The sequence below is a fragment of the Arvicanthis niloticus genome, chromosome 23 (assembly GCF_011762505.2).
Source record: "Arvicanthis niloticus isolate mArvNil1 chromosome 23, mArvNil1.pat.X, whole genome shotgun sequence".
Taxonomy (NCBI): domain Eukaryota; kingdom Metazoa; phylum Chordata; class Mammalia; order Rodentia; family Muridae; genus Arvicanthis; species Arvicanthis niloticus.
In genome coordinates, this window is record NC_133430.1 from 36,460,470 (window position 1) to 36,473,916 (window position 13,447).

Below are 13,447 nucleotides of genomic sequence, written 5' to 3' on the forward strand. Positions count from 1 at the left end.
CAGGTGGTGTGTTTCCTCTCACTCTGGTATATTCGGCTGAGAATTCTGATGGGCCCTTCCTTCTATCTGAAAAGAGACCTCTGGTGTTGAAGTGTGAACTCTAGTGGAGTAAGGGTGGTCCTTCCACAGCTATGGGACCAAAGTGATGCCCATGAGACTGAAAGCAAGCACACACTGATCGACACTCCTGGGTAGTGCTGAGACCCAAGAACAGTCTTTAGAATCAGACACTTTGGACTTCTTCCTCATTACCTACATCCTTATCCTCTGTTTCTAGCATTCTCTTTGGGCAATTTTGAGGTTTTGACAGTCATACTTTTGTAATCCTGACGAAGCAACTTCGTTTTACTTATAGCACATAGTTTAAAAGACAGCATGCATAGTGGTTGGCACTTCTGGACCAATCCAGACCTTCTTCTGAATCCTCCCCAGACCTGAAGTACCACTCTCCTCAGAGAGGTTTATACACATAATAAAAAATGACATCATCAATAAAAGGAACAATAATACAAGATACCCCAATAGCATGTCCTGGGTACCCCAGCCTGGCAGGTTCTCAGCTGTGTCCTCTCTCCTGGGCAGCGTTCCTGCATGTGTCTCCCAGTATTTTAATAGTGATGGAAATGAAGAAGGTGACAGTAATACTTCTCTTCCTCAGCCCCGCCCAAGCTTTGTGCAACCACTACTCAGGGCACACAATTTAATCAGTAGTGTTTCTTCTGTGATTATGTAGAAAATAACTGCTAGTTTCTATAGAATCGGGTATTTAGCATTGTGCTGAGTACATTAGTGAACTGGGTAGGAATAAGAGAGGCTGCAGTAGCTGTGAACAGAAATATTACATGGGCAAAGGGCTCAGGTTCAAATCCCCACTCTGTCTTTTCTGTCACGAGATTGACCTCTCTTGCAAAGGCCTCTTGTTAGTACAGAAGGAACACTATGACAACCAATCTCACCAGACTGCAGAAAGGACTGGGACTAAGTGTGCACAGTGTGTCACACACCGTACAGTGCTTGGTGTGAGCTGTCGTAGTGCCCAGGCCAGTCCCAGCAGCATGGCACATGGCGGAAGGTCTGGGTACCCTCAGAGCAGGAGAGGATTACATGGATCTGTCAATTCCTAGGTAGAGAGTTCTCAGAGATATGTGGGCTCAAAACCAAAAATCAAACCAAACAAAAAACCAACCTCCAGGATGGAGCCATTTAGCCAGCCGCTCACATTTTGGGTTAGGGGATAGTTTTCTGTCCCAATGCCTTCTCAGACACTTTCAAGGGAAGGATCCCTTTTAATGTACAGAGCGCTTTGCTTTTCTCTTTTAGTTTAGTCAAAGAGGAGAGGGACCCAAGTAAGAGTGGTAGAGAAGAATCATTCTCCTGATGATGGGAAAACATTAGTGTTTCCTCACTAACCATGAGGTTCATGGACGATACAGTCTTGTGATAAAGCACAGCTTGGCATGAGAAATAATTATGTTTATTTACTCTTTTTGTCTTTCAAACCAAAGGTATCTTTTAAGTGAAGCCAAACCCAAAACAATATATATGAATGAGTGTGTGTCTGTGTGGTGTGTGTGTGTGTGTGTAAATACTGGAAGAAATGTGTCATCAAAAGAGACTAAAAAATGCAGCTCTTGCCAGATTTAAAACCACCCCCAAAGGAAGGAAGTAAAAAGGAAGGAAACCCTCCTAAGAGCTGGCATCACTGGGTACAGGTTGTATATGCACATCCTGTGGCTCTCCAGCCTGAAGATGGCTGTCTGCATATGCAAAACTGAATGACTTAGATGCTCTGATAAGAGCAAATGAAAACCAAGTAAGTACCAGGGACATGAAAAGGCAAGCATTGGAGAGATGGTACTTCAGAGGGGGCTGTATGAATAGGTGGCTCCCAACTAGCTTTGGTCAGAAGGTCAGTTCAAACACGTTTGTGGCCCTGCAGGGCTACCAATTTGGGAAGCATGAGAAGAGACCTCTACCTTCCTTTCAACCTGGTGTTGCAGACAGATCTGGGAGAGCCAACCTGATAAGAATTCTTATGCTACCCGCTCTTTGTCAGTGGCCCAATGATCTCATCTACGAGTTCAAGGGGAGTCTCAGCCTCCCTATGCTGGGTGCCAGAAACGGTAGGCAAGAAACGTTGGTACTTTCCCCTTCCTCACAGAAAGGACCTGGATGGCAAAAGACAGACTAATGAGAGAAAACATCTTTCTGATGTTTAAGATGACACAGAGTCCTCAGAAATGGAGACTCAAAGACGCAGGGAAACATGTGGAGTTTTTCTTTTCTTTTTAAAGAGAGTGGGCAGCAGTATGATCGAAGGACATGCAGGTATGCTCTCTAATGGCAGTAAACCTGGGGGCAGATACAGCTGCTCTGTCTGCTCATATTTTCTTCATCTCCAGGCCTTTGAGAGATAAGAGCATTCCTTTCCTCAGGGCCCAGGGAGGGCAGTTCTAGGCTGAAGTCTTTATGACCTACTTCAGGGGAAAGCTGGCCAGGTTTTATGAGCTGCTCAGGGGAAAAGGAGAGAAAGGAGCAGACATCCATCTTCCTCCTGTTGTCTCCCTATATACAGGGCTAGTGTCTGCTAAACCTCCTTGCCATCCTCTCCAACGTTCCTCTGTTGTCTTAAGTTAGCCAATTCCTGTCATAAGAATGCATCAGAAATTTACATTTAATCAGCTGCAAAACTAAGCTTGGTTTGCACACGGAACTAAGGAAAACCCACAAGTTCTCAAAAAATCTCCCTCGTGCAGAGGAAGTACATGGCTTCAACTGGAGCATCTGCCTCTGCAGCTTCTTTCAGACCTATACAAACCCTCCTGCTCCCTCATGTCCAGCATGCCTGCTGGGTCCTCAAGAACTGGATCTCAGAACAGCAAGCCAACCCCTGCCAAGCATGATGCTTCAACATAATCCACCATGAGACTTCATCCCTTTTTTTTTTGTATGGTTTTTAGAATGAGTTTTCTTGTGATTCATTTATTGAGGGGAGCACATGTTCGGTTACTTTATATTGTTTTGTTGCTGTTTTTAAGATTTATTTATTTTATGTGGGTGAGTACACTGTCCCTCTCTTCAGACACACCAGAAGAGGGCATCGGATCCCATTACAGATGGTTGTGAGCCACCATGTGGTTGCTGGGAATTGAACTCAAGACCTCTGGAAGAGCAGCCAGTGATCTAAACCACTGAGCCATCTCTCCAGCCCCACTTTATATTTTTATATGCTCAGAAATCCCTAACTTGTTGGCAGAGGTGGGCTTTCGTCACCCTCGCCTCAGTTTTTGCACAATGCTCTCCAGGGCAGCAATAGGGGGCAGGAACGAGGTAGAATCCTTACCCTAGCTCCTGTGACATTTAAAGTCTCTGAAGGGGGAGCAGGCACAAAGTGAGTCTACAGTCTGGGGTCACTAACAACTTAGATGATAGGTTGCCAGAGGCTGGAAAGATTATTGTCAAAAAAGTTTTATAGTTGGGCACAGTGGTGCATGCCTTTAATTCCAGTACTCAGGAAGTAGGGGTTCAGACAGCCTGGTCTATACAGTGAGTTTCAGGCCAGGGCTATATAGTGAGGCCATGTCTTAAAAAAAATAAAATAATTGCCAGGCAGTGGTGGCACACGCCTTTAATCCCAGCACTTGGGAGGCAGAGGCAGGCAGATTTCTGAGTTCCAGGCCAGCCTGGTCTACAGAGTGAGTTCCAGGACAGCCAGGGCTACACAGAGAAACCGTGTCTCGAAAAACCAAAAATAAAAATAAAATAAATAAATAAATAAAATAAAATAATTATATATTTATTCTTTCTTTTCTTTCTCTTTCCTTCCTCTTCCTCTGCAGTTTTTTTTTTTTTTTGTTTGTTTGTTTTGGTTTTGTTTTGGTTTTGTTTTTTTGTATGTGAAATGTGAATGTGTAGAGGTCAGAGGGCAACTTTGGGGAGCTGGCTCTTTCCTTCTGATATGTGGGTTCTGTGTAGCGAATTCAGGTCATCAGGCTTAGCGGCAAATATCCTTGCCAGCTGAGCCACCTTGCCAGCCCTGGGAAGATTCAAACTTTGACTCTGAAGATGCTTAAGCCCCCAAACAGTGCACTGAACTAGCTCAATCTGCTACTTCAGTTGGAGCCTCAGGGCAGTGGGAACTGGTGGGCTGGGCATCCGAGGGAAAGGACTGAATTACCCCATGGGTCACCAACTGATTTATTTGCTAATTGAGTGGCCCAGCTTTGGGTTTCAACTCAAAGAAATCACTTCATCCTTTATTAAATACTGCAAGAATCTCACTCTTTGTTCTGCAAGGCTATGGACAACATACCAGTGGAAGGTGAATTTATACTTACAATAGTTACACCACTAATGACCTTCCAAACAACACTAATACCATGCTCGCTCTGCTTCCAAGTGAGGTGTGAGCCTGTCAGTGAGTTCTGAGGCCATCGACCTCCCTCTGACACGAGAGAGCAGACCCCCACGTCCACGGCCGCCTTCAGTTTCCCCCATGGTTTCAATATTTCATTTGTGAATCAGTTACTCTTTGGAGACCCCGGTTCTTTGTACACCTATTCTTTTTATTTGCCGGACAATACTTTATTCGGAAATGTTCCCTTCTGTAATTACAAATCTTGTTAGTCCCCCTCCTCCTCTCCCTAGGGGGATTGTGGGCTTTAATTAATTAATGTGACTAAACCGCTTTGAGGTGCATGGTTGAAAGGTGTTGTGGAAGTGCAAATTATTATTATGGCTGCTGACATCCCACGGTGGTGGAGCCCCTAGCCTCCACATCTAGAGACTGGACAAAGGCTTCTTCATCCTCACCTTCCCTTCTGGGTCTGAAATCACTGTTACCATCTCAACAGCAATCAACCAATTAATCCTCATTATGTCGGCTTCCGTTTCCTTTTTTCCAAGCAGCTCAGTCCTGTTTCATTTCACAAATCACATCCCATCAGCACTGGACAAAAGTCACAGTATCCCTATGGCCTTTCTTGGCCTAAAAGGAAAAAGAAAGAAAAAAAAAAAATACAAGAAGAAAAAGAAAGGGAAAGTTAAAAAGAAAATGTTGTCATGAAATGTACTAGCTTCCCGCTAGTAACCTAAACAAAGCTTTCCTGCTGCAGCCCTTCCCTCCCACAGAGCCAACCATTGCATGCCCCAGAGACACCCAGAAATGGCCCAGTCAGGGTTAAGGTCCAGCAACTCTGGCTTTGACTGCCAAGAGCCACATACAAAAGGGGAAGTCTATGTATACTAGGTGGGACAGGATCATCCAAAGACGCGGGGAGCCCCTCTTTGGCTTTGGGGGCTTTACCCCCGAGTTTCTTCTGAGAAAGCCAGCTGCCTTCTGTGGCCACAGGAAACCCTCACAAAGGCCTGAGCGTGATTTAGACGTTCTGTGCTATACCTAGCACAGTACAGCCCTTAACGAAGGCCCAGGACTTCCACTATGATGATAGCCATTGAAAGCGGCCCTGTAGGGGAGACTTGGCCTCTCATAGGGATGCTGCTGACCAAAACACTCCTTACAAGGTTGTGCCTCAGGCCCTTTGTTAGAGTAGTTGCATGCAAGCCTCAGGGGGTCGTGTCTTCATCTGCCTCATTTATCGGCCCTATTGAAGGGCTCCTTCAGGACATTGGTCAGTCTCTGTGGGAAATGATTTGAAGAACAACAAAAGAATTTGGGCCCTGGGGAGGGGGGGGGGGCGCTTCGGAATTCAGTAAACATCTGGACCTGGAAGGCCAGGTTCTCAAGCTCTCTAGCTGGGGAGGTGTCAGAAGAGAAAGAGCTGTGTGCGCCCAGAGAGCTTAGTTCTGTGCTGACGGTTGTTGTTGTCCAGAGGCCGGGATGGACGACCCAGTAGGTTGATGACTGAAGATTTGTCAGTGAGTTCAGTTCACTCTCTGTCGGTTCCCAGAGCACATGTGAGGAAATGGAAGTTTCACATGGTCACTGAGCAGCGTGTGACAGACAGGCTGATTCGGTATGGATTGTGAAATAAAGTAAGGTTGCATAAGCTTGCTCAGCATTTCTGTAGCCCTTGAGGTTTGTAAAGCCTAGTCAAGGTAACTTACTGCATCCTCAGGACGGATATGTCTTAATTGATGAATAAAACAAACAGACAAACAAACACAGAAAGAGAAGAGGAGGAGGTGTGAAGTGATTTGCATTTCTTCACTCGGGTGAAAGTCAGGACCTGAACTCTTGACTCTCTGTGTCCCTTTATTGTTAAGTCAATCCATTTAGAACACATTAGTCAGCGCGATTCAACATTTGTCACTGATCAGCGTCAGCGCTAACCAGCATTCCCCAGCGTCCCCAAATCTATCCTCAAACAGCAAAAGAAACCGGGCCCTGTCAAGAGACAATGGGAGGCAGGTTTTGTCGGTATTCACCAGCTGAATCCAGTTCAAGTCCCTTGTGCTCTTGGGCGTCTTGCCTAAGTCATCCCAAACTGGAAAGAATCTATCTTTTTACCCTTTTCAAGCCCCATGGGTCAAACCTCTGTTACAGGTGTCAGTTTGTTTTTGATTAAGTTTATCTAACTACATCTTCTTTTGACCTAAAAAGAAGGGACTTTGCCCCCCTCCCCCATGTCCTCTGTCTCTGGAGCACCTCGCTTTGTAAACGATAGGTGTTCAACTAGCATGTTCCGAACTGAACTAACCAGCACGGAGCTTAAATCATATTCGAGAAAGAACGCCAAGTCCTTTTGGAAGTGATTTTTTGAAGGAAATCAACAACCTGAATTGATTTAACATCTTTTGATATTATTACCTGGGCATCTTAACAAACGCAAATCATTAACTCTGGGAACGAGTTCCAGATTCTACAGGAGGAGCACACAGCCAGCCTAAGTATAGTCCCGTTCTTAGAATAAAGGTTTTTCTTCTCTAGCCGTCTTTCAACTAATGTTTTACTTGATGTTTAAAGAAAACAAAAGTGTAGGCAGGAAAAAAATCTGGTTTAAAAAAAAAAAAAGAAAGAAAATGTGTTTAGTCTGTGACTTTAGACCCAAGTTCATTCTCTAGGTTCTTCCTTCCATACGTGTTAAAATACTCACTGGAGTTCCCGATTAAAAGGCTGGGGTGGGGTTGGGACATGGGTTTTGGTAGAGTGACTGTTGTATCTTAGCCTGCTACAGTCTCTGAAACCAAAGAGAAAGAGACAGAGAATTTTTAATAATCCAGTCTTTATGTTTCATTTCAAGGCTGTAAGAGCCCCAGGATCTGTACTATCGTACCTGCAGTCACTGTAACTGGTCTCTGAAGGGGATGTGTCCTTGAAATGCCTTTCTGTCTTGGTAGTAGCACCCCCCTCCTTTCCTTGGGCACATGACTACTCAGATTACTGACATTTTCAACCTTTCTTCTCAAGTATTTCATCTACGACTTGGTCAACATCATAGAACCAGAAATAAAGTGTGTATCTTCTGGGTAATTGTCCTTAAAGGAAGAGGAATGCATTCTCTCTATCTCACCACTTATCCATCAAACACAAATCCTGCTGCCTGGCAGAGGGCATGATGCTGAGCCATTCTGGGCTAAGACAACAATGGCCGTATCTGAGCTGTGATGGAGTGGTAAGCCGATAGACTAGGTCCCTGAACAAACATGCCAGCTTCAAGCTGCATTCCTCCGCAGTGCTGTGTGGGAAAGCAGGAGTCCACTGAGCTGTGCAGCACAATCTAACCTAGGGGTTATACCCAGCAAAGTTACAACCAGCTACCCTCAAGAATTTCTCAAGGGATCATTAGATCAGTATGACTGATGCATCTTTTAGCTTAGAATATCAAGATTTAAGATTTGAGGCTGGCCTGCAGTTTGTCAACAGAGGCCCAGCCACCTTGAGAGCTAAGTGGCTACTGGGCTTGCCATGGCAGGGGAGGGCCCAAAGGCATGAGTTTCTTAGACCTCAGGCCCAGGCTGCAGGTAGTGGATGTACTTTCACCTGTTGGAACGGCTTCCTTGTCTGAGGAAGAAAGTGGTGGTCAAGACTACAGGGTTCTTGAAGGAAATGTGTGTATAGCTAACTTTAAGCATGGAAGTAATTCTCCCCAGAAACCACCTAAGTAGACGAAAGAAGCATGCACATGCTGTGTAGATCTTGCTGGGGACATGAAAGCTTCCATTCCAAAGGCAGAATTGACAGAAGCACAAATAGGCTAGGAATATTAGCAAAAGCCTCACAGTTATATGCATTGCACAGAAATTGGTTGTTTCACTACCTTTAGAGGGAGTGCAATGTGGGAAATCTCTTCAGAGGGGAAGTTCAAGTGGAACAGTGGAGAGAAAATCTGCAGAGCCTCTGGAAGCCTCTGCATTTCTCAGCAATTCTTAGAGAAGCCTCATGCCTACCTACCAAGAGATTTGTAAGGAGACCCATTGTTCTAAATAATCAAATTTTAAAATTTTAAAAAACAGGGGGTAGGGTGGGAGACTAAAGAAATAGCTCAATTGGTAAGAGTCACTGCTTTTGCAGAGGGCCCAGGTTTGACCCTCAGCACCCACATGGTCACTCAGAACCAGATGAAACTCCAGTTCTAGGGGATCTGATACTCTTCTGGCTTCCTCAGGAACTGGACATGCATGTTGTACATAGACTCACATGCACATAAAATAAAAATAAGTAAATCTGTATAAAAATGTCCATAAACAGGAGAGTGGGATTGCATGCAATGGATACGGCTACCCAAAGTGAAAGAACACTGAGTTACGTATGCTCATGTAGATACAGCATGGAAACATGTTGACAAAAGAAAAGTTGCAAAATGTGCATGATAAACCATTTATGCAACTTCTAGCATGTACTCCAGAAGAAATTGTTCCATGTGGCTTCACAACTTGACAGGAGAACGTTCAAGAACAGCAGGAAGGAGATGCAACACTGGAGAACTTGGCTCTGTGAACTGAGGTGTGTGGAGGGGTTGGCTTGGGGGCTAGCTTTAGAGACTTCAGGGTTGCTAAGTTTTAGTCTCATAATTTAAAAAGAGAAAACTTTAAAACTTAATTCTAGGTATTAGATAGATTTAAAACTCATGTTTTATGACTTCTGCATTTTTCTGTATTAAAAAAAAATGTTTTCAAATTGGAACTGAAGGTCAGTAGTAGAGCTGCATCAGTCTCTGGTGGGCCAGGGACAGTGACAGGCCTGCTCTGCCTTCCTCTCCATGGGAGGGGAATTAGCACTGCCTGCTCCACCAAACCCCAGGGCTCTTGGCCCAGTCTCCCACATGAATGCTGGGCTGTGCCAAGTATGTGAGGTGCATTTGCTATGTAGACTTCTGTACCAGGATGGAAATACGTTGAGAAGTTTTAGTGTCACCTTGAGTCTAGGAGGTCAAAAAAGAAACCTTTAGATAGATTAGTAGGTAGATCTACTGATTGCAATTGAAGGCTAATAAACCCACATGGCAGGATCTAGGGGAATAAATTCTTCCATATTGTCTCCCAGGTGGTTTAGGACTAAGACTAGGTTGGAGACTTTAACCCAAGTTTGCGACAAACATTCAGAGCAGATTAATGGTGCTCAAACAAGGTATCTTTGACGGTAAAACTGAACAAGAAAGCAGAGATGCAGCTGTCCAGCTCTCAAAAAAAAAACAGCTGCTGCATTTTCTAGTTCCATCCCAGTCTGGAGTAAACTTGAGTCTAGCTTCTCAGGAACCATGTCCGGGTGGTCCAGTCTCCTCTCACGTGCACCATCCCACCTCATCTCCTTCAAACCTAAACTAGTACAGGACAGCACAGAGCCAAAGCCAACCTGTCACGCTAGAGCCTGGTGTTGTAAAAACAATGGAAGACACACAACATTCTGTCTCACTGGGCAATGAAGCTGTCTTCTGTCCTGCTTAAAGCAACTTGGCTTTCTGCTTTCCCAACCACTTCCTGGATTCCTGAAGAAGGGAGAGTGCAAGGCAAAGCAGTAAACAGCAGGCCTCCTCATCCATCCTCTCCACTCACTGGGCCAACTTCCTCCTTGGAAGGTCTTCATCCAGTCATAGGCACCAAGTAAATAGGGCTGGCTCTAGGAGGGCCAGCTGGCTTCTTCCACCCGGCATAACCCCTCAACCCCTAGCATCAGCAACACATGTGACTTCCCACCTCTGTTCCCATCCGGCTCTGTTCTCGGTGGTGCGTTTGGAACTCACTGAGACCATGGGCATGAGCAGAGAGATGTAGGTCTCGAGTTGCAGTTTGCTATATCCTCTCTCCCCGTTTGTTGCCTGGTGTTCTGACACCCACCCCATTAAAACCCATCCCCCAAATCAATGGCTTTCCCTCATTTCCTCCCCAACTTCCCTCCCACCCCATCCCCACCCTGGACCATCAGTCCTGGCACCTCTCTGCCTCACTCAGCCCTGTGCAAGCTTTTCCACTTGGTAGTACCAAGGCTTCCATGGAGGGGAGAAGGAAAATTAGATTCACAGTCCCTATCTATTCCCAGCATCCTCCTTCCAGTTGTACAGAGGACAGAATTCTCACTCTGGCTCCACCTGGCCCCGTGTTAGAGGCCAGGGTCCTTGGAAGCTGGTGGCCACTGGGAGAGCTTTGCTCCCTCTCCTTTGGGGCCTAAGTATTTCCAGGGCCTAGGCATGAGGAGGCAGAATCCCAGACAAATGCTGGGCAGACAAAGAAGATGCAAACAGGATGGTATTACCATGTTAATGGCTTCAGTCCAGCAGCCTCCTGAAGATGCCTGGGAGGGTGGTTTTCTTTCTTTTACTTTTTCTTTTCTTTCTTTCTTTCTTTTTTTTTTTGCCAAAGGAGAATAGTTCCGCTTTCTATTTTACTACAACAATAGCACGGACTGGCTCCTTCAAGTGTTTCAAAAAGCAGCTTGAGAAATCTCTAACCAGCCCCTTGGTCTTTCCAGCCTGCCCTTTCATTGTCTCTCTCATGCCAGTGAACAAAGAGGAGGGACGGTGTCAGGCCCCAGTCGCCCGCCCGCTCTTGGTGTCCTAATCCTTGAGAACTCGTGAGGGGAACGGCCTGTGGAGCCGGTCAATCACATCTTGCCTTCACCTTTCATTCTCTCCCTCTGCTGTGCGCAGGGAGCTTCAGGTATTAGGAATCTGTGGGGTTTGCAGAGGGATAAAAGGCACCGAGGGACCATTCCCACGGTCACTCACAGCCCCACCCCCAGAGCAGCCAGCATGAGCTAACTGTGCTTTCCCACCACTCCAGCCCGGCTCTCTCCTACAGACTGACATGAAGCTACAATGGCACCTGCCATTCTCTTAGTGGTAGCCTAGGATCTGCCCCAGCCTCCTAGCTAACCTCTCCGCCCTCCTCTGGGTCCTGTAGGCATGAACTGCAGGTTCACACTCCCCTTGGCTGTCGAAGCCAGAGCGGCGCCTTCCACCAGGAAAGCTTTGTGGCTTTAACAGTGGCCACCTCTCCAGGTTTATTATACAGGGAGCTTTAAACCTGGGGACTATGCAGGTCTTCCGGCATGTTCATCTCCTAAGAACGGGGTGAGAGTAAGCTTGTGTGTTTCAGCCTGTGGTGATCTCAAGGGAACAACTGCACTGAGAGGAGACAGAAGTATGTGGTCTCCCAGGAGAGGCCAATATGTGGAAGTCTGGAGGTCTTAGAGATGGCTCAGGCCAAGCCACAGGTCACTAAGGTCTATATACACAACTCACCATGTACACGTATGCACACATACGGACTGGATATCGCATGAAAGGACCCAGGTTCTATGTAATATAACCTGATAATTTCCTGTTCTTCCTCCCCTCTCCCCCCACCTCCTTTTCCTGCTCAGTGCTGGTTCTTAGGCACCAGTTTCATTACTGCCTGATTAACAGGTCACTTTATGGTTCTGAAAAGCTGGGGCCCAGAGACTTTTCTCAAAATCACAGCAGAGCTGGAACTGGAAAACAAGCACTCTTTTTGATAAAAAGAGGCTCAGGTTTTCTGGGGAGAACAGCTTTAGTCCCTCCCACCCTGCAGAAGAGTACATGGCAAGAATGTGAGGTTCAGAGGCTTTGCTCACAGGGGGCAGGGTTCCTTCGCAGAGGGGAGTGCTTCTGGGGGAGCAGAACTGGAGAACAGCCTCAAAGCAGCCAGTGAGGCTTGGAGCCCTCCCCTGGGAATGGTTTTTATTGGTTGGAGACTCTGCATTCTGACATTTTCTTGAATTCTTTTCTTTCCTGGGCACATTGATTCAGGTCCATCCCCTTTAGTAACATACTTTCTTTGCTGGTTTCTAGTTTCTTCTGTAGCTATATTTCTATTTATTATTATTATTATTATTATTATTATTATTATTATTATTATTATTATTATTAATGTGCATGTATATGCCCATGTACATACATGACTTAGCACGCATGTGGAAGTCAGAGGACAACTTTTGAGAGCTACTTCCACCTGTTTGTTTTTTTTCTTTTCCCTTTTAGATTCTGTTTTATGTGTAAGAATATATTGCCTGCATATATGTATGTGCACCACATGTGTGCCTGGTGTCCACAGAGGCCAGAAGAGGCATCGGATCCCCTGGAATTGGAGGCACAGATGGTTGTGAGCTGTCAGTGAGTGTGGGACATCACACTGTGTCCTCTACATGAGCAGCAGTCACTTCTAACCGGCTAGCCTCTCTACCTTCTTTCTGAGAGGCAGGGTCTCTCTTGTTAGTTCTGCCATGCATATATACTCCAGGCTAGCCCAGCTTCAGGGTTCCCTGTTGTGTTTGCCTCTCATCTCTTCATAAGATTGCTGTGATTACAGATGTGTGCCATTGCATCTGGTTGGGTTTTGTTCTGTTTGTCCTTTTCTTTTTAATGTAGGTTCTGGGAATTAAATTCCGCAGTTTGTTGGGGTTGTGAAGCCCTCGCGGCTTTTGACCTCCACTCATCAACTGCATATCCAGTTTCTATTCTTCTGTAAATAATTCCCTCTTCTCATCTAAATCATGACCTTAGGAATGAACAGGAGGGAGGTAACCAGTGAATCTGGTCCCTGCCAACACCCCTGACTGATGTTATCCACTTTAGACAAGCTTAGAAATGTTTTACAGGGAGGCTTTCAGTACAAGCTCTCTGGGCAGAACAGATTCTTTTCTTCCTGAATTTAGCTTGCGATCTTCCCTCAGACTTTCTGAAATCTTTAGCTAAATTTTATATTTACTAGGCTACTAATCTTTTAAGACAGCTTCTAAAAATGAGGCACTCAAAACCTACACAGTGCACTGGGTAAATGTGAGCCCAGCTTTCTGTCTGCTTATTAGTTATACGCCCTTACGGAGTATGTAACAAAGGGGCCTGCTGTTTGCTTTGCTTAATCTGGTCTTAAAATCTCTGCTTCTTTGTCAGAAAACAATATTTGCAATTGTAAGAAAAAATATTTACCAAGAAACTTGGATAGCATAAGTCAGAGGCTAAGAGCCAAAGGTCAGCGGTTCTTACCCCAAATTTTTGTAGACCTGAGAGTCTCCCGCTGTGGAGCTCAG

The 13,447-nt window shown here is 45.6% G+C and overlaps 1 protein-coding gene across 3 annotated transcripts in view; it reads right to left on the reverse strand.

The window, feature by feature from the left end:
* Positions 1-4,544: 4,544 nt before the first annotated feature.
* Positions 4,545-13,447, reverse strand: part of Rad51b (RAD51 paralog B) — a 494,355-nt gene continuing 485,452 nt past the window's right edge. For 2 of the 3 annotated variants that reach the window (XR_013106750.1, XM_076921851.1), the window contains one exon: positions 4,545-4,987. Coding sequence is in view for 1 of the 3 variants with exons in the window: in XM_076921851.1 (XP_076777966.1) it covers positions 4,971-4,987 (17 nt within the window). In the remaining 2 variants the exon portion in view is untranslated. Of the gene's footprint in view, positions 4,988-7,055; positions 7,140-13,447 lie in introns of all 3 variants that reach the window. The other variant, XR_013106749.1, reaches the window with a different exon arrangement.